Below are 20,169 nucleotides of genomic sequence, written 5' to 3'. Positions count from 1 at the left end.
GCACTTAACATTGGTTTTACACTTGTAATACATTTTCCATCTGTTATGTAATTAAGTATATGTTAAGAGCATGTTCATATTTATGTGTAGTATGCAAGTATACAGTAGCAAGTTTACATTTAACTGATGCTTTTATCTATGTGTTTGAACCTGAAACTTTTTTTTCTTTCATTTCTCACCACTCCCAACAACAAATATTGTTGTCACTATTTAAAATGTGCAGTTAATCACTGTAGTAATTACAAAAGGTCACATGATGACTTAAAGTAGACCGTTCACAGTATTACTCACACAAACCCAAAACGCCATCAGGGTGACACGTGACACTAAAATAACGCAAAAAAACAAATATAACACCCCAATGTACATGACTGATATTAAAAATAAGAAGAAGCTTTCCAATTAAATGAATTGTGATGGGTCACGCATCAACATCTAGGAATGCCCGATTATTGTTTTTCACCGTAATTTAAACAATAGTTTACCGTAAAAAGTATATCTTTTTAAATATATTATTACACCAGATGCTTCGGCCTTTACTCTTCTTTTTCTCCCACAAAAAATGAAAAATCATTCAGCTGGGGCCAGATGTATTTGCTTCGGGGAAGGTGTTCTTTTTCCCAAGTACTGGGCCTGGCATCTAATTTCTCCTAACATCCAAGATTGACCAGTCTCGGGAACTCACATGGGGGGAAAAGAACACATTTTCCCATTAAGGAGGGGAAAGGCGCAGTGTGCAAGTGGTACATCTGGCCAGCTGCCTGCAAACATACCTGTTCATACCTGCCAACACATGGGACAAAAATGGCTCAACCCAGAGATTATAAAATCTTGCAAAGGTATTGGGTGTCGACTAACCCACAGCTCTACAGATGTCTGCTAGAGAGGTGCTGTTCGCCAAGGTCCAGGAGGATGCCACACTCCTAGTGGAGTGTGCTCGTACTCCCTGGGGGGTACGCACTGGGCCTATGCCATCCTCTGTTTGGAGACAGCCTTTCCCATCCGCTGTCCTCCAAAACAGACAAAGAGCTGCTCGGAGCATCTAAAGCTCTCCGTGCAGTCCAAGTAGATATGCAAAGTGCGTACCGGACACAGCAACGACAAGGCTGGGTCTGCCTCCTCCTGGGGCAGCACTTGCAGACTCAACACCTGGTCCCTATGAGGAATAGTGAGAACCTTGGGCACACAGCCCCGCCGGGGTCTCACAGCAATATGAGAGTATGCCGGACCGAACTCTAGGCATGTATTGCCAACAGAGAACACCTGCAGATCCCCAACCCTCTTGATGGAAGTGAGTGCAGTCAGGAAGTCCGTCTTCAATGAGAGGGCCTTTAGCTCAACTGACTCCAGAGGCTCAAACAGGGCTCTCTGTAGGCCCAGCAGGACCACTGAGAGACACCACGAGAGAACGAGGTGCGGCTCTAAGGAACCTGAAGGTCGTGCTTCCCCAAGGACTTACTGTCCACTGCATTGTGGTGTGCTGCTATAGCAGCCATATACACCTTCATGTTGGAGGGGGACAGCCGCCCACCAACCTCTCCTGCAGGAAGGAAAGCACCGACCCGACTGCACATCTCTGGAGGTCTTCACCTAGGGAAGAATACCAATTTGTGAATAGATGCCACTTCAAGGCATACAGCTGCCTCGTAGATGTAGCCCTGGCCTGAGTGATCGTGTCTACCACTGCTGGTGGTAGCCCACTTAGGTTTTCCACTTCCCATCCAGAGGGAAGCGCTCTTTCAGTGCCTTGGCATGGTGAACTTGCAAGAGGGCCATGGCATGTAGGGTGGAGGCAGCCTTTCCAGTGGCACTGTAAGCCTTGGCCACCGGGGATGATGTGAACTTGTGCCTTAGGCAGGAGTCCAGGGCAATTCCGGCAAGTGGCGGTGTTTTGCAGACACAGGTGCACCGCAAACACCTGCGTCACATACCCCCTGGCCACCCAACCGTCGAGGGTAGTGAAAGCTGAGAAACTTGGAAGCCAGGTCCGGTGCAGTAAAAGATGCCTGCCACGAATTTGTGAGTTCCTCATGCACCTCTGTGTGGAATGGAACTGGGGCTGAGCGTGGCTGTGAGCGGCGCTCTGAGTCCAGGAACCAGTCATCGAGCTGCGAGGGCTCAGGGCAGGGTGGAGGGTTCCACTCGAACCCAACGCTCGTGGCATCCCGGGCAAGCATGGCAACTAGCTCCGCGTCGGCCTCAGGCTGGACGACCACACCAGAAGGTGGGAACCCCACCGAGTCGTCCGCTGTAGCAGCCCGCTCCCTGATGCTGTGATCGAGAGCTCATCCTCATCCTGAACCCTGAATGAGACATTAAGCCCGTCCTAGGGCGAGCTACCGGACCCATCCATGAACTTGACTGGTGGACACAAGCGTGCTGTGGAACGGGAGGGCCGTAGGGATTCACCCGGTGGAAATGTTCCCATTAATCGCACATATCGCCCCAGCACTAACCACCGCTGCCTTATGCATATAAGCAGAAGGACCAGGATGGGAAGCGGCTGAAGTGGCTTTCTTTCTATGGAAGAGAGAAAGTCGTGATCGCAATGTTGCCATGGCTGCGCTTCTCGCAGTGAGAACATTCGGTGTCAAGCAGTGTTGAAAAAATCCTTTAAGAGGTGTGTTCCATTCACCTCTTAAAGCAAAAGCGTAAAAATGGCTGTTGGATATATGGCGCATTACAGCAGGTTCTCCCTTTCTCGCACAGATAAGTGTGTTTTCTCTTAAAGAATGAGCACTGATGGAGAGCATCTTTTTAAAGATGCCTTTCCATTTATGTGCAGCTCCTAAAAAAGGGTGCGGTCATTATCTCTCTCCCTCTCACGGCCACGATCCCCCGCCCAAGGAGAACCCACTGACTGAGCGAGGCCACACGGCGTCTCTCCTGCATGTGCCACCCCCATAGTTACGCTGAGACAGCGTTCGTGGGTGGCACGCATCGTCGACCAGGCGATACTGGTAATCTGGCATACTGGGCATTTTCCTGGTGGGCTGACGCACTTTGGGGCCGATCAAGGGTGGACTGGCCATCGGGAGAACCAAGCGGGCCGGTGGGTCGGCCTTGAAATGTGCCGAATGGGCCGTGATAAGCTAAAATGAGCCACCGCGTTATGCATAACGGACAACAAAATGGCGCCGCGATATGCAGAAAAGGACGCTCAACAAGATTTGGGCCAGTTGCCATGTATAACCCCGTGCCGATTTATCTTCCGAGTTCAGCCCCGATGATGGGCCAAAACCACCTGTCTCTGATGTCCATTGAAAATGACTTTCTGCGCAAATTGGATTTTACCAGCCTCATTAAGGACTCCCTGCAGAGTTCTGCAAATTCTAAAAGGTAGCATATGCAACAATATGTAGCCTACATATTTATTATTGTGCTGCGGTTTCATTATTGCTGTTATAATAACAGTGTTATTATGTGCTTCTGCTGTGCTGCTGTTTTATTATTGCTTTGTTTTATACACAGTTTGGTGTATTGCACAGCGGTTTGTGTCTCAGTAATGAGTTCTGCACTGATGCAGATGCTGTAGCCTACCTGTTGGTTTATAAAGCTAAAAGTGGTTACCATCTTGCAGTTGAACTGTGATTGCAGGGAATTCTGTTGCTTTGCTGTTTATAATTACATATTTCCTTGTAATTCCTTACATCTCTGTTTAGTTAGTTTTGGTTGTAGTTCCGGTGGTTCTTGATCATAATTTAAGGGCTGTTTCTAAACAATGGGCCTTGTCCTTTTTTGTATTTGTGTTTTGTTTGTAATGTTCAATTTCTCATTTTACTTATGTGGTGTGGTGGTTATTTTCTTAAAGTGGTACACCACTTTAAGGAATGTAGAGGAAACACTGTAGTGTCTCAATGTGTTTGTCTATGCCAGTTCACCTTACTATTTGCATGTGGACCATGTATGGCACTAAATAAAATTTTCCAGTAAAGCATAATGATTATGGGGGTCCTCACACAAAGAGCAGCCTAGGGGGCCCTGACCACCTTAATCCGCCTCTGCCTAGAGATATTTAGCAGGTTTAATATGTAGACCTGTCTGCGACTCCCAAGTCCTGCAGTGTAAAATGTGTTTTGATGTGTCATCCGCAGCAGCTGTAATATGTGACCCCTGTCGCCGATCCCTTGTGTAATGTGGAAACCACAGCAACTTCGAGATACCCATTATACACAGACAGTGTAGTGTGACAAGAACTGCAATCCGACAACTTTGAAAGTCGTATAGTGTGTGGGCGGTACAAGCCGCTCGGCTCCGCTCGTTATTCCTCTTACACGATGCGAGCCGCAACCTCACGAGCACCAAAGATTTCCACGCGAAAACTCCCGACTGCAAAAATTGGTCTGGAGCAAGCAAGTCAGCCGAAAATCGCACCGTGTACGTCCATCTTTAATGAGATAAATAGTTAGTGTGCACATGCAGCGTTTTAAATGTTAGCACTTGTTTATGTGTGGAGCCGGTGTTGTGCAGGTGTTATGGATCAACTGGGGATTGAGTTAACTGGGGATGAGCACGTGCACGTGAATAATTTACATGATTTTTCAGCAGATTCGTTTAATGTGAATTATCAAGGAGCAAAGGAAAGATGTCTTGCACATTATAAAAACGTTTGGTATCATTATTAAAACAAGTTTTTTTTTTTTTTTTTTTTTAATGAATTTGATTCAGTTTAAGAGTGATTTTATCAGTTTCACAGGGTATGGTTGCCCATGTTAACGTGGGGCATTGGTTTGAATGGGAACTGGCAGTTACATTTGTCATAGTAGTAAATCGCATGTTGAATTATTTTATTTGCAACACTAAAGCATCATTCACTGATATGATACATTCAGTTGCTATGATTCAGAACTATGGATGAACTAATAGTTTAAGTAACTTTCTCCAACCATTAAATATAACAAAGTGAACGTATAATAATAAGTGAGACACTGGTCCAGTGGTTAGTCATATTGGCAGTAAACATAGCAGGTACAAATCCTGATCAGTTAGTACAAATTTGAAGCTTTGCTGCAGATTATGATGTATTTTAACAGTTCTATTGAAAACAATTTTGTAAATCACAGACACAATGTTGTTTTAAATAGATTAATATAAATGGAAACTGAATCTAACAGCCAGTATTTACAGTATACTCTGAATTTTCTGAGAATGGTTAAATAACTGAGAACATTTTCTAATGTTTACAGGCTTTTTCAAATTGTCAAACAATTTTAAAATTTAAGATAACAAGCAACAAGCAAAACAAGCAAAATCATTAGAACTTTCGCATGCTTTCTCATAGTATAATTTATTCTCACCCATTGGTCAATTTGGCCTTTGTACTTGCTCTCCACCAAAAATAATGAACTGTTCTGAAAGATCATCTTTTGGCAGTGTCATGGGTAGTCAAACATATGCAGCCATGGCCAAAAGTATTGGCAGTGACATACATTTTGCGTTTTGCAAAGTTTTCTGCTTCAGTTGTTGTGGTGTTGATTCACATTGTTTCTAGATTATTGTGCAGACGATCTGATGCGTTTTAAATAATTGCAAAAAGCTTAATTGGCCAAAAAAATTAACTTTATCACAAAAACTTTGTCACAAAATGACCAGCTAACATCAGATTCATTATACTAATCATATCAGCAGCACCTGGGAAAGTGTAAAGATTACTAGATAGGTGAAATCACTTTATCAATATGATTGGATTATAAGAGCATACTGATTGCTATAAAACGAGGTAAGAAGTGCTTCCAATAATTGTGTTCTTGTTAGCAATGGTTACCTCTAAAGAAAGACGTGCAGCCATCATCGATTTGCATCTAAATGGCCTCACCTGCAAGGAAATTGCTGCAAAGAATATTACTCCTGAAAGAACCATTTACTGGATCATCAAGAACTTCAAGGAGAGAGGTTCAACTGCAGTGAAGAAGGCTTCAGGATGTCCCAGAGTGTCCAGCAAGTGCCAGGACCGTCTCCTCCTGAGGAGTCAGCTATGGAATTGTGTCACCACCATTCCAGAGCTTGCTCAATATTGGCAGCAGGTTGGTGTGAGTGCATCTGCACGCACAGTGAGGCGAAGATTTTTGGATTATAAAGACTTAAGCCTTTATAAATACACAACATTTTAATGATAACTATTTGAAATAAGAAATAAGAATGAAACATGGAGTAATGCAGCCTCAGAAGTCACTTGTCAGTATGTCTCCAGTCTCTGATCTTCTGTGAGGAAAGGCAGTCCCTTAAACCGAGGATCAAGTGCAGAGGCTATATAACGAATGTTCATTTCATCTTCACTTGTGTACCTCTTCTGGAGGTCTGCTTTGATGGCATGCTTAATGTCTTGGATCATTTGCATCTCTCCGTCATATTCTGGAGGAGTTGTGTAATCAAAGGAGCAATGAGACTCACAGTTGGGTTGCTTTCCTCAGACATCAAAGTCGTGGCATCTTTCATTGGCTTTAATGCCTCCACACATCTTCAGCATTGGACACATCTGTTTCACTGAGAGTGAATATGTCACTCTATGCTCTTCTCACCTCAGGAGATAGCAAGGCAGCACAGACAGCCGGCTGTTGCTCTATATCTCGTTCCATAATTTCTTATGCACTATTCCACCTAGTGCAAACATCAGTTTTCAGCTTATGACAAGGCAAACCAAGAAGTTTCTGCTTCTCGTGAAAATGGTGCTTAGCCTTTGTGCTCTGGTGGAAAAATGAAGAGATTCTCCAGATTCTAGCTAGAGGCCAGATTCAATGTGTGTGCGAAGCATCGTATGTGTGGGAACTTGCCCACTTGAGCAGCAACCACCATATTTGCAGCATTGTCTGTAACTAAGGCTATTTCTTTGTTTGTGAGCTGCCACTCTGCAATAACATTTAGCAAAAACTCAGCCAAATGGGCACCCGTGTGGCTTTCGTTAAAGGCACTCGTTTGAAGCACATGATTTCAGCTGCCAGTCATCGCAAATATAATGAGCAGTTACCATTACATATGGATGGATGTCCAGGAATCGCAGGTGATGGCCACTCGGCTGGCATTACGCATGGACTGGATTTTGTGTCTCTGTACAGAACAGGTAAAGCGGTGTCTGTGAAAAAATTCTGAGAAGGGATTCTGTTTCTTGGCTCCAGGGTGTGGAGGAGGAAGCGAAAGCCGGTGTTTTCCACGACCGTGTAAGGGTGGAGATCCTTTGCCATAAATGTGGCAATGGACTGTGTGATCTTCTTTGCCCTTTTAGAGATCTGAGTTAAAGTATATAGCATCGATTGTTATATTGTAGTCTGATTAACTGCATTTTGCGGGATTGCTGCTGCCCCTTTAGAGATCTAAGTTAAAATATATAGCATCGATTGTTATATTGTAGTCTGATTAACTGCGTTTTGCGGGATTGCTGCTAACTTTAGCTCCGTGTGAAAACGGCACATGTGATTCCTCATATTTGTAGTGTTGCAGAAATATTTAATCTTGGCTCGACATGTCTTGCACACTGCATAATGTTTATCAAGCTCGTTTTTCTTATCATCGTAAGAACCGCAATATGCCCAAATATCTGCTTTTTCAAGCAGGTGCATTTTTAAGCACTGGCTGCTGCTCTCCTTTTGCCATATTTCGGGAGTGATGAAATACATGTAAATGGGATTACGTATTTAAATACAAAATATAAGTAACTGTATTCCACTACAGTTACAAATGAAATAATTGGTATTTAGAATAAAGTTGCATTCAAAAAGTATTTTGATTATTGAAGAGATTACGTTGCATCTCTTCAGTAGAATAAAATGCATTTTATTGTCATTTGTTTCATTTAATATTTAGTCCTTTCAGATTGAAAACATTTATTTAATAAAAATACTTTATTTACAATAAAAATAGTATTAGCGCTAATTCACTTTTTAGCAAGAGACATATACCGACTACATATTTATATAATAGCCTTTTTTTAGGTTTAATGATTCTTTTTATTCACGTAGCGACTTGCTTTTCCGTGTTTGGGAATCTGCCGTCATGCCATACAAACTCCTTGGTCTTACAACACTGAAACAATTCAAAATCAAAGCTCAATTTAAATTTAAAAAGTATGATGGAAATAGATCACTACTATATACTTATATTCACTGTTATACTAATAATAATAATAAATCAATAGTAACTGTATTATATTTCAGCAATATCTCACAGCTGTGATGCTCTATTATGCAGCACTTTATTTGACAAAAATAACTCCAATGTTGAGTTTAGGATTCTGTATATAAGCACTTCATTTGATAAAGAAATAATTCAATATTATGTTGAAAATTAGTAGTTATACTTTCATTTGATTACATTTTTTATGTATTTATTTATTTAAAGACAACTTTGATGATGAAATTGAAATAAACTGCTGATGTTGAGTTTAGAAAAAAACAAACAGGTATGAGACTCGGTATCGGTGAGTACTAAAAAAGTATCAGTACTCGTACTCATTCTCAAAAAATGGTATCGGAACATCTGTAGTCATAACCATCATTTGACATTTAGTATCTCACCTATTGCATTAATTAATGATGTACAATTATATAGGCCTACATTAAAAAGCTTAATTATTTTATTTGTATTATTTCTAAACAGTCTAAATCTGAAATAAAATGATTACATTTTTCATTTGAAATGTTTTACTTAACTGTATATAATTAAAAAGTGCAAATATTAGTCCATTGCCAAATTGAATATATTGGATAAGATACATCAAATGTATAATTCAAACATTATATACAGAGGAATTAACAGATTTATTTTAACATTTTATTAAGAACCAGCTTTTACAAACCAAAAATATATATATATATATTTAAACATTTTGCATACAATTCCTGTTAAAATTACAAACACAGTGTAAAAAGAGGTAATAAGCAAAGTCAGAAATTAAGTAAAGTTGTGAGCTTTGCCCTTTGTGTAGCACATAGTGAAAATGAAAAACTTTCAATCAACCGTAAAAAAGCAAAGTGAATTATAAAACAAACAATTGAATACAAAGCAAAAACAACAGCAGCACCACAGACTGTAAAGTCTGAAATTCAACAACACTGAACATACATCGGATGGTTGGTAGAAGAGAAGGGTGTCCTGAGTAACTAATAATATCTAACAGTATATATTTGATAGACTGTCTACTATGTGTTGGTGTATGTCTTCAAATATTAAAGTTCACTTGAATTACTAGACACCTATGTCCTGTGTAGGGACTGCAAACTGGTCTCTTCTTGGATGGGTTGGTTCTGTTGTGTGGTGTTCTGCCCTTTTTTGTGTTGTAGATAACAAATTGTCCCCTGCTATCTTGTTAAACCCAGATGGTCCAGTGCAGTTTTGGAGACTATCTCTGAGCTCGGACAGCTGGTGAGAATGGTTAACAAGAGTGCTATTAACATGAGACAGATACCCATCAGAGTGTCTCTCCAGTTCTCCCCGAATTCTCTCCAGGTCTTCAGCTAGGTGTGCCAGGCCTCCACATTGGCCCTCTACACGGGTAACACGACCCCCAACTTCAGTCACCTCCTTCTGGACACCTAAGGTAGTGGAGCGGCAACCTTTGAGGTCTCCGGACACTCTGCGCCGCAGATCGTGGAGTTCCCCTTTCAGATGGGTCAGCCTTCGTTCCCCAGTGCCCAACATAGATGCCTGTCGTCCCACCAACTGCACCACACCCTTCACCTGCTGTACAAGCCTCTCTTCTCTCTCTTGCCAGGTAAAGTTGGTGTGGCCCACCTCTTTGATCACAGAACCAAGTGACTCTTGCAAGCCACAGAGAGATCTGTTAACAGAGTTCACAGTGACTTTCAGGAGGGTCACCTCATCCTGAAGACCAGCCACCTCCTGTTTCTCAGCCAATTGGATGAGAAGATTAGATAGGGTGGTGTTGAGGCGGTTCAATCTCTCTGCTTGTAAATCAAGTTTGCCATCCAGTTTCATGTGAATCTCCTCACCTCTTTCCTCCTCAGTTGCCAAAGGAGCTGCATATCCAGTAAGAACAGGTTGTGGAACACATGATGATGTACAGTGGACTTCAATGGATCTGAGCTGCTCCTGAACACGATCCAAATCCTCCTCCACTTTTTTCCGGAGTGATTCTACTTCAGATTCCAGTATGGGTACAGCCTGACCCTCTAGCAAGGCTGGTGAACTGACATTACCGAACTCTTCCATAGCAGCCAAGAGACGATTTTCAAGAGCCATTAGCTTTTTCTCAATTTGTGCCTCTATGCTGCTAGGCACTTTTTTGCTAACATTCGTTTCCTCTTGATTTATTGCAATGTTCAACTTGTCTTCGACATAGCCTAGCCTGCCCTCTAACATGCCCTCTATATGGTCCTTGTGTCCTCCAAGTTCGGCACTGAGGTGTATTTGGGATTCATTCAAGCCACCCACTGATTTCTCCAGATAAACTACCCTTTCAGTTACACCAGACACTGCAAAGCAGCAACCCTCTTCAGGTTCCAGGTCTTGAAGCTGAGCTTGGAGTTTTTGAAGTTCTGTCCTCAATCCTGTCACCGTTATGTCTAGGACTTTCTCAGTCTGATCCTGTCCATTCAAAAGTTCGTCCTTGCACTGGAGCCGCACCTCTGCCACCCGACCTTCGCATCGCTCCTCAGCACTCTCCACTCTCTTTTCAAACCTGTCTAGGATTGCCACCCGAGCCTCTCTCATTTTGGACTCCACAAGTGTCTCAAGAACATTTTGGAAGTCAGCTTGAGTCAGGTTCCCTGTGCCCTCTGATAGAATTTGAAGGGTGTTGTTGTGACCCAAGACTGCCCCTTTCAACTCTGCCAGCTCAGATGTCTGTACAACTAGCTCCGCTCGCAACTCTGATACACTTTCAGCTAAATCAACCAGGTTTGGGAACTGCCCCATCACATCTGAACCTTTAATATCCGGTGCCCCTCCAGGCAGATCTCCGAAACCCACGGAAGTGTCTCTGGACAGAGATGGAGCAGCAATAGGGCTGGGAGCAGCAGAAATAAGTGCAGTCAACATCCGATTGGCGTCTTCACGGAGGGAAGCACGCAAGCTGTTCTCCAGGCCTGTCACTGTTCCACGGAGAGTCTCAAGACCAAGTGAGAGTCTCTGAACATCCTCCTCTAACCTATCCAGTCGTTCATCTTCAATACTGTTGTCATCATGATCTGTGAATAAATGTTATTTGTTTTGTTAATATGGACATACAGTTTTCAAAAAATTCTGATTCTAAAACAGCTATACATCTGCCATTTATAAATCAAGATGAATTCTTTATAAATATATACAGTATACTATGTTGTTCTGATCCACTATTTAGCTTTTAAAAATACAATGTAAAGGATGTAACTACACAGTACACCAACAAAACCCTTTCTTGATTTTAGAGTGGATTTAATATTTACTGCAGTTACTGTGCTTTTGCAAATCAGAATAACCAATAAGAAAAAGTGTAGATGTTTCAGGAATTGTTTTGGAATCAGATTGTGACTCCCAAAATCGGAATCAGATTGAATCGAGAGGTGCCTAAATAATCACACCCAAATTAATATGGTTATTTATTTATATAACTCATAACCATCATTGGACTTCTCACTTATTTAATGATTTTGACTTCAATAATATACATTTAAATCTTTCAATTATTTTATTTCTTAAATATGTGTATTTATAACTTTAACCTATCTACAGTATAAACTATAGTTTCCTCACCTAGGCTTGTTTCACTACCACCAGAGGGCGTTTGTGCATTAGGAACAGGCTCTGTCTCACTGCCTTGTGGAATAGTGCCATGGATTTCTGGCTGAGGATCCTGGTAGTCTGTGATTGGCTCAGGCCCTTCATGAATTAGATCATGGCCAGGATTTTCAGGTTCTGGCATTAGTTCAGGATCATATACTTCAGGCCCCTGGTGGTCCGGATGAGCTTCAAATGAGGTGTCTCGGAAAGTGGGCCCAGTATTAGGACCTTGGTATCCATTCATGCTATTAGATGGTGCCTGAGGTTGATTCCAGGGGTTCCCATCATAGCTGTGTCGGGGCATTTGCCCTTTAAAGTAAGGCATTGGACCCTTTTTAGAGGGATAATAACTTTTAATTGATGGTCTAGGACCCTTCTGTGCAGGCATGGGCCCTTTATAAGAATGCACAGGACCCTTTTGTGCAGGCATGGGCCCTTTGAAAGGAGGCATAGGACCCTTCTGCATAGGCATGGGCCCTTTAAAGGAAGGCATAGGGCCCTTTTGAACAGGCATTGGCCCTTTGAATGTAGGCATAGGACCATTATGTGCCGGCATTGGCCCTTTAAATGATGACATAGGACCCTTCTGTGCAGGCATTGGTCCTTTGAAAGTGGGTCTTGATTTCATTCCATAGACTGCAGTACAACCAACACCTCCATATCCAGGACAGCATTTCCACTCCAGCTCAGTCAGAGTCTTATATGCCACTTTATACATGGGCTTATAGAACATGCGATACCTGATAAAAATAAACAGGGTGTCAAAATGATCTAAAAAGTGTGTGTAACGGTACACATGTATTACAAAAATATTCTGAGTTTAGAGTAGACAATTAATAATAGCTGATGTCTTACTTTAGAGCAGGGCATTTCTGACCCCAGGCACACTTGTTGTAATCTGCCTTCACAAAGGGTGCTGCTCCACCCTGAACAGAGTATGAGACAGTCTTCTCCACAACATATGCACAGTGGTTCCTGAAGAGAAAGAGTTGGGTGGGGGAGATTTAACTCTCAATAACTGAGGTAGGTCTACAGCAAAGAGACTCATTATTTACACTCTCTAAACACATTTACATTTACATTTATGCATTTGGCAGACACTTTTATCCAAAGCGACTTACAGACCCCTTATTACAGGGACAATCACCCTGGAGCAACCTGGAGTTAAGTGCCTTGCTCAAGGACACAATGGTGGTGGCTGTGGGGCTCGAACCAGCATCCTTCTGATTACCAGATTACCAGTTATGTGCTTAGACCACTACACCACCACCACTCCGATAAACACCGATAAACTGGTTTGAAATGATGTGTGATGTGAAAAGTGCTATATTTCTGAATAACAAATGTGGTGTAGATCTGACTACCAAACAGTTTATATCCAACAGTTATACCAAACTGGATAATGTTAACTCAATAGGTATTTTCATACCTATATGACTTTCTACTTTAGGACATGAAAAAAGATTTTAGGTAGAATGTTAACCTCAGACTCCATTCAATTTTATTGCATTTTTTTTTTATGCAATGAATATTGACTGAGAGTAAACATACTGACTAACACCTCTTTTTGCATTCAACCAAAGAAAGAAAGTAATATGGATTTGAAACAACCAGAGGGTGAGTTAATGATGAAAATCATATTCTAACCACAATCTTCATTTATTACCTCACATGGCACTGGCCATGGAATAAACATTCATATATTTTTGCCATACAGATGAGTCTAGAATTATTAAGTCATTTTTAAATGTAAATTGACCACCTGTGCCATTAAGTAAGATAATTAGTATTTCACTCATGGATACTTACTTATGCCTGGCGGCTGGTTTTGGGGAGCCGTATTGTGGTGGGGGTCCAGAGTAGAGGCTAAATTGGTTGGGTTGAGGGTGAAAAGCTGTCACAGCCACAACAGCACTCAGGAGAATCCAGAATTGGAGAAAACACTGCACCCTCATCTTCCAATAATGTGATGTTATCAAGACTAAAAATTAAGTAAAAGAGGGCAAACCCTCTATTGCCAGACAAAAAAATAATAATATTTAAAAAATTAAGGATAGATCTAAAAACTGGCATATGCCCTTAATTAGGCCATTAAAGATATCTGTAGATATGTCACATCTGCCCACTTACTCTGTCTCAGAAATCACAAGAAAAGCTTGCAGATTAAAATGGCATATATCAGCTCTCTGTAAATGCACAGAAAAAAGTTCTGGTGTCTGAAAGGGTGACGCTGAGAAGATTCTAGCAGACTGCTGGGGCTGAGAGTTTTGGCCACCTCATAAAACACTGGACTACCTCATTTACATAGAACCACCCACCCACAATTCCACACAATTCACACGAAGGTGGCAATTTCTGAGACCTGACCCACACAGTTGAAGAACATTGTCAATGGAAAGAGTTAAATATGGATAAAATGAATGAATGTTACGAAATGAATATTAATAGGAGAGTTCACCAAAAATGAAAATTCTATCATTGTTTACTGACGCTCATGTTCAAACACCTAAAATGACTTTCTTTCTTCATTGGAACTCAAAAAAGAGATGTTAAGTAAAATATTAGCCTTGGTTAACGTTCACTTTAATTGTATGGGGAAAAGATGCATTGAACATACCATTTAAATGATGAGTAAACGATGACTTAAGAATGGAAATGTTTATGGTGAAATTTCCCCGTAATTAGAATTTATTTTTACAATAAAACTGTATATGAATTAATTGATTAAAAAAAACAGGGTTATCAATACATACATTAACCCTTAAACGCATACTTCGGGTCTTTAGAGACCTGGGCCGGGACCTCATTCCACCTCCTCTACCTTGTCCATTTTTTAGGAGTTGTGTAGTCTAGATATCGATAGATAGTTTCTTTTTTTCTTTTTTTTCTTTTTTTTTTTTTGCATCATGAAATTTCAGTGTGAACGTAATGAATCCTGTTCTAGATTTGTCCTGATTTTGTCATTTTTAAAATTTTACACTTTTGCAGATCATTTTGTAAATCCATTTGTGATAGATATAAGTGTCAGGTCTCTAAAGACCCGAATATGTGTGGTGAAATTCCCATGCATTTAAGGGTTAATTAATAATAATGATCAAATACTGTAATGATATAACTTTAACAGCAAATTTAAACGTCACGTCTCTTGCTTAATTCTTCTGGTTTGGTCATCAAGTTTTCAGAATGTCTTTTGCATTCATGTCAGTCTTATGTAATGTTTTTATTATAGCCTGTTTGGCTTTTTTGTGAACACTGAATGATACAGGCGCATATGGCGTTGTACATAAGTTAAGAAAACATATGGACTCACTAGCTGTAGGCTGCACTCACATGCACAAACACACATGTTCACAGCCATATGGAACAAATACAGTTTTCCTCAGATAAACACTTGTAGTCAGACTGTAAATAGTAACGATTACCTGACAATGGCAAAACAGCTCTAATTAAAAATATACAAAATTATAATTGTATTTGTTGTGTGTGGTCTTTAATGCTCTTTTGACCATGTTTGGCCATATATGGTTAACAGACCTAAACAAACTAATAATAATTGAGGTTAGCGCTCTTTTCCCTTTACTGCTGTGACATCTGTCCACGGCTGTCGCTATGGTAGCGTTTGAGGCTGTGGCTGACTTTCAATTGTTGAACAGTGAGAATTCCAAACACTCTTTACTACTCATAGACCTCAACTGTGCACACGAGAGAAAAAAAAATAGCCAATTTCCTACACCACAAGTAAACACACCCCACCTCAAACCTCTCTTCTAAAAACCACCAGGGCAAAACACAACATGCCTTTGTTTTGTTTCAGTGGCTAATTGGCCGACAATGTTTACACTGTTTCTGAGAGCTGTACTCTAATGCGGAGGGTCAGGAAGCTGTTTAAACATTATTTTCACTTTTCCAATTTATAAAGACCTGCTAGTGTGGCTATGCAGGTCTGAAATAAAATGATTTGTCTCCATTGTTTATGTACTACCTCTAATGAGATACATTTTTATTTATTAACAATTTAAAAGCAAAATCACATGCCTTAGAAATAATCAGTTGGCATAATTTAGCATTTAGCATAATTTCCACTTTAATAAGACATCAGATTCAGCTATAGAGATCCACTTGCCTCAGCAGTATGAATGAACTTTGTGAATCATGTTATGTGGATGTATTTTAAATTGTACATTATAAAGTCTTAAAAAAAGACATTAGTCAGAGTACAAGCCATATTTAATTTTACATGAATGAAAATTAGGCTGTAATTGATAGAAATACCTTATTGAGAAACAAAAAAAAACAAACAAAAAACATTTTCTTTCTATAGAATTTCATAAAGAACTCCTAAAGACAGTACCACCTTTTGAAAGGACTATAATTTTGTCTTACACAGCCTCATTGTCATTTGTGTCAAATTAAACATGGCATCTTCCCTAACTAAGGTCTATATCTTTACTTGAATCTTTTTTGTTTTGTTTTGCAGCACTGATAATTAATTATTTACTAATATGTAAATCACTTGGATTAAATTAATTTATTACACAGCTCTCTAGAACATTTGATACTGTCTGGGCAACCACTATAAAATATTTTGTATAATGACAGCTAATCTGTAGAATTCACCATTGTCCCAGGCAACTGATTTCTTAAATATTGAAGCTGTGCTATTTTCATGTGTCTCATATCACTTCACCATCTCATTTTCATTGTGTTATTGTCTGTCAGGGTTTATTTAGTGATAATGCCCAGCTGACATTACATTATACCTTATCAATGTAAAAAGATTGCTTTGTATTATCTACATTGTAATTTCAATTATATAAATGAGTTCTTTATAGTCTGCTCCCCACTTTTTGGATGGTTTTAAATGGATTTCAAATGAAATGACTCCCAAAATTTAAATCTGCATTTCTATGTGTCAACACCCTCATATTATTCACCAACTGTTTGACAAAACAGGCACAGTATGTTGCAAGCACTGGCTTTCCACCACTATTCAGGACACACACTTGCCATTCTTTACAAACAACTCCACCCAGGAAGTCCACAGGATATGACATCACAGTGAACCAGCTGTTCATGTCTCAGACTCTTGTGCCCATATAATGCTGTTCTGTATTCAGTAGTGGGCAGAACCTGTGTTCATCCAATGTAATTGCCTATGAAAATAAGGTGGGGTTCTTTTTTTCATTTCAATAACAATTTGCACCTTGTAGAGGCTGCAACTAGTAGTAAATGACTTAAAGAGTGCATAATGTGGAAATAGGCTACAGTGGTTCCCAACCCTGTTCCTGGAGGCCCCCAACACTGCACATTTTGTAATTGTCCCATATCTGACACACCCAATTCAGGTCTTGGAGTCTCCACTAAAAAGCTGATGAGTTGAATCAGGTATGTTTGAATAGGGCGATATCTAAAATGTGTATTGTTGGGGGGCCTCTAGGAACAGGGTTTGGAACCTCATGAGATATGTGCATGTTTGTGTGCAGGGTCATATGCTCACAATATGTGGACATAATCTGGAAAAAGCACATAAGCTAAAGTTTTGGAATGGCCTTTGATATGGACAAAGATCTATTTCTCTCTCTTTCTCTTGCGCATCTTTTTTTTCTGTTGTATATGTCTGCTAAAAATAGCACCAGCCAGTTACATTCAACCCCTGATGGTGAAATTAGTTAAGTCAGCTGTGTATTTGTCTGCTAAAGGCTGTTATGTTTGGTGTGAAGTGTGGCTGATGCCTGGCACCTTTTCACAATACAGAAACAAGACTGTTTTTTTTTTAACCAAACGTGATCATCAATTTAGTCTCCTGCAGCCAGACAGATGTATACATCTCAGTACATTTGTGTGTGTGCGCGCGCGCGTGCGTGTATAAATAATACACTGGCGGCCAAACGTTTGGAATAATGTTCAGATTTTGCTCTTATGGAAAGAAACTGGTACTTTTATTCACCAAAGTGGCATTCAACTGATCGCAATGAATAGTCAGCACAATAATAACATGAAAAATTACTATTACAATTTGAAGAATTTTATTTTCTTAAACTACTTTAAGGAGTTCTCATCAAAAAATCCTCTACATGCAGCAATGACAGCTTTGCAGATCCATGGCATTCTAGCTGTCAGTTTGTCCAGTTACTCAGGGGACATTTCACCCCGTGCTTCCTGCAGCACTTGCCATAGATCTGTCAGTCTTGTCGGGCACTTCTCACACACCTTACAGTCTAGCTGATCCCACAAATGCTCAATGGGATTAAGATCCATTTTAACACTCTTTTTCAATTATCTGTTGTCCAATATCTGTGTTTCTTTGCCCACTCTAATCTTTTCTTTTTGTAGTTTTGTTTTAAAAGTGGCTTTTTCTTTGCAATTCGTCCCATAAGGCCTGTACCCATGAGTCTTCTCTTTATTGTTGTACATGAAACTGGTGTTGAGCGGGAAGAATTCAATGAAGTTGTAGGCTGAGGACATGTGAGGTGTCTATTTCTCAAACTAGAGACTCTGATGTACTTATCCTCTTGTTTAGTTGTACATCTGGCCTTCCACATCTCTTCTGTCCTTGTTAGAGCCAGTTGTCCTTTGTCTTTGAAGACTAGTGTACACCTTTGTATGAAATCTAAATTTTTTGGCAATTTCAAGTATTGTATTGCCTTCATTCCTCAAAACAATGATAGAGAAAGCCGTTTCTTTTTTTGCCATTTTTTACCTAATAGTGACCTTAAGACATGCCAGTCTATTCCATACACTGGCAATTCAAAAACAAACACAAGGACAATGTTAAGCTTCATTTAACGAATGAAATAGCTTTCATCTGTGTTTGATGTAATGGCAAGAGAGGTGTTGGGGTGATGACTGCTGGAAATGGGGCCTGTCTAGATTAGATCGAAAATGACTTTTTTCAAATAGTGATGGTGCTGTTTTTTACACCAGTAATGTCCTGACTATATTTTGTGATCAGTTGTATGACACTTTGGTGAATTAAAGTATATATATATATATATATATATATATATATATATATATATATAATAAATAATAAAAAGTTTCCTGCAACTTACACATGAATTTGGCCTACATATAGATCCAAAATGCTTCTTTTGAAATTATTTGACTTTTATTCATTGGCACATGGGACAACACCAAACCCCTCATGGTATTATGAGCCAATAAAATAGTCCCCTTATACACCCCCCAGGCTTGAAATGATGTCGGGGGATGGTTCACCCAAAAAGAAAATTATCACATCTTTTACTCACCCTCCTGCCATTACAAATATGTATGATTTTCTTTCTTCTGCTGAACACAAACATAGATTTTTAGAAGAATATTTCAGCTCTGTAGGTCCTCACAATGCAAGTAAATGGGTATCAAAAACGTGAAGCTCCAAAAGGACATAAATGCAGCTTAAAAGTAATCTATATGATAAGAGCAATGGAATGCCTTTTGAAGTGTGACTTCCAGCTTAGAAACTTCAACTCCAATTTCGACAAGATGCAGGTGCCTGACATCACACACATATCCACACAAGAGAGATTAGCACAGTAAATGGTTTTACTTTTAATAAATAATATCCAGCAATGGATGCAATTCCTACATTTCATGATAATAAACCCCATCGAGCAAGCGTTTGCAGAGAAAATGTGTATAATACTAAATTTTGATAATCGATCACCTATACACAAATGCTAGCATTGCAGTCGCGTACACTCAGAGTATGTTCTATATTTGATGAAGGACACACTTTTGTATCTCACCAGATTTAGTAGGTCATCCAGGTGTTTCTCACTTACTGTTTCATGAATACTGAGGATTCAAACATACTACTCCATTGGCATACTAGATAGTAGGGAAGTGTGGAAGTTTGGATGTAGCATGAGACTAGGCTCTTGGAAAAGGCCTTATGATATACTGTGGAGAGAAAATAATTTAGGTAAAATGCTGCCCCCTAGTGTTTCAAGTGCTCGGAGCACAATTAGTAGATTTGTCCAATTATGGGTCTCCAGTCTAGGTTGGAGGAGTGTCTCCGTATTAGAAGTATAAGACTATAAGACTATAAAACAGGAATTTTTGCATACATCTGTAAAATGAGTCAAAAAATACACTAACAACTTAATGTTATTTATTTATTTTTTATAATTTTTTTTACCAATTTTCTGAACTTTAATGAAAATTATGTGAATTGTCACAGAAATACATCCCCATACTCCTAATGGTTCCATGCTTGTGTGTGTCTGCATGTTTCTCTTCACAGTCACCATTACAGACTAATTACAGGCTCTGCATGCTGGAGCTGATCTAGAAGGGGACGTGAGAGAGAATCAGGCAGCCATTTCTCACAAAACACATTTTGTGCAAGGGGACAATAGGATGATTAAAAATAAGCGAGGTGGTTTTACTTATTTATTACACATTTAGTATTATTATTATTTTTAAATGTGTATATCCAAGAGGCTTTTTTGTATGTTT

At 39.9% G+C, this 20,169-nt stretch overlaps 1 protein-coding gene across 1 annotated transcript; it reads right to left on the bottom strand.

The window, feature by feature from the left end:
- Window positions 1-8,804: 8,804 nt before the first annotated feature.
- On the bottom strand, window positions 8,805-13,941 carry LOC127621304 (EMILIN-3-like). The gene is made up of 4 exons (XM_052094844.1): window positions 13,519-13,941; window positions 12,565-12,684; window positions 11,683-12,449; window positions 8,805-11,138 (listed from the first exon to the last, which is right to left on the bottom strand). The coding sequence occupies exons 1-4, from the start codon at window positions 13,662-13,664 to the stop codon at window positions 9,178-9,180; spliced, it is 2,994 nt and encodes a 997-aa protein (XP_051950804.1). The 5' UTR covers window positions 13,665-13,941; the 3' UTR covers window positions 8,805-9,177.
- Between the last annotated feature and the right edge of the window lie 6,228 nt (window positions 13,942-20,169).

Source organism: Xyrauchen texanus, chromosome 27 (genome assembly GCF_025860055.1).
Source record: "Xyrauchen texanus isolate HMW12.3.18 chromosome 27, RBS_HiC_50CHRs, whole genome shotgun sequence".
NCBI classification, from domain to species: Eukaryota; Metazoa; Chordata; class Actinopteri; order Cypriniformes; family Catostomidae; genus Xyrauchen; species Xyrauchen texanus.
This window is presented reverse-complemented; position numbering and strand designations above follow the sequence as displayed.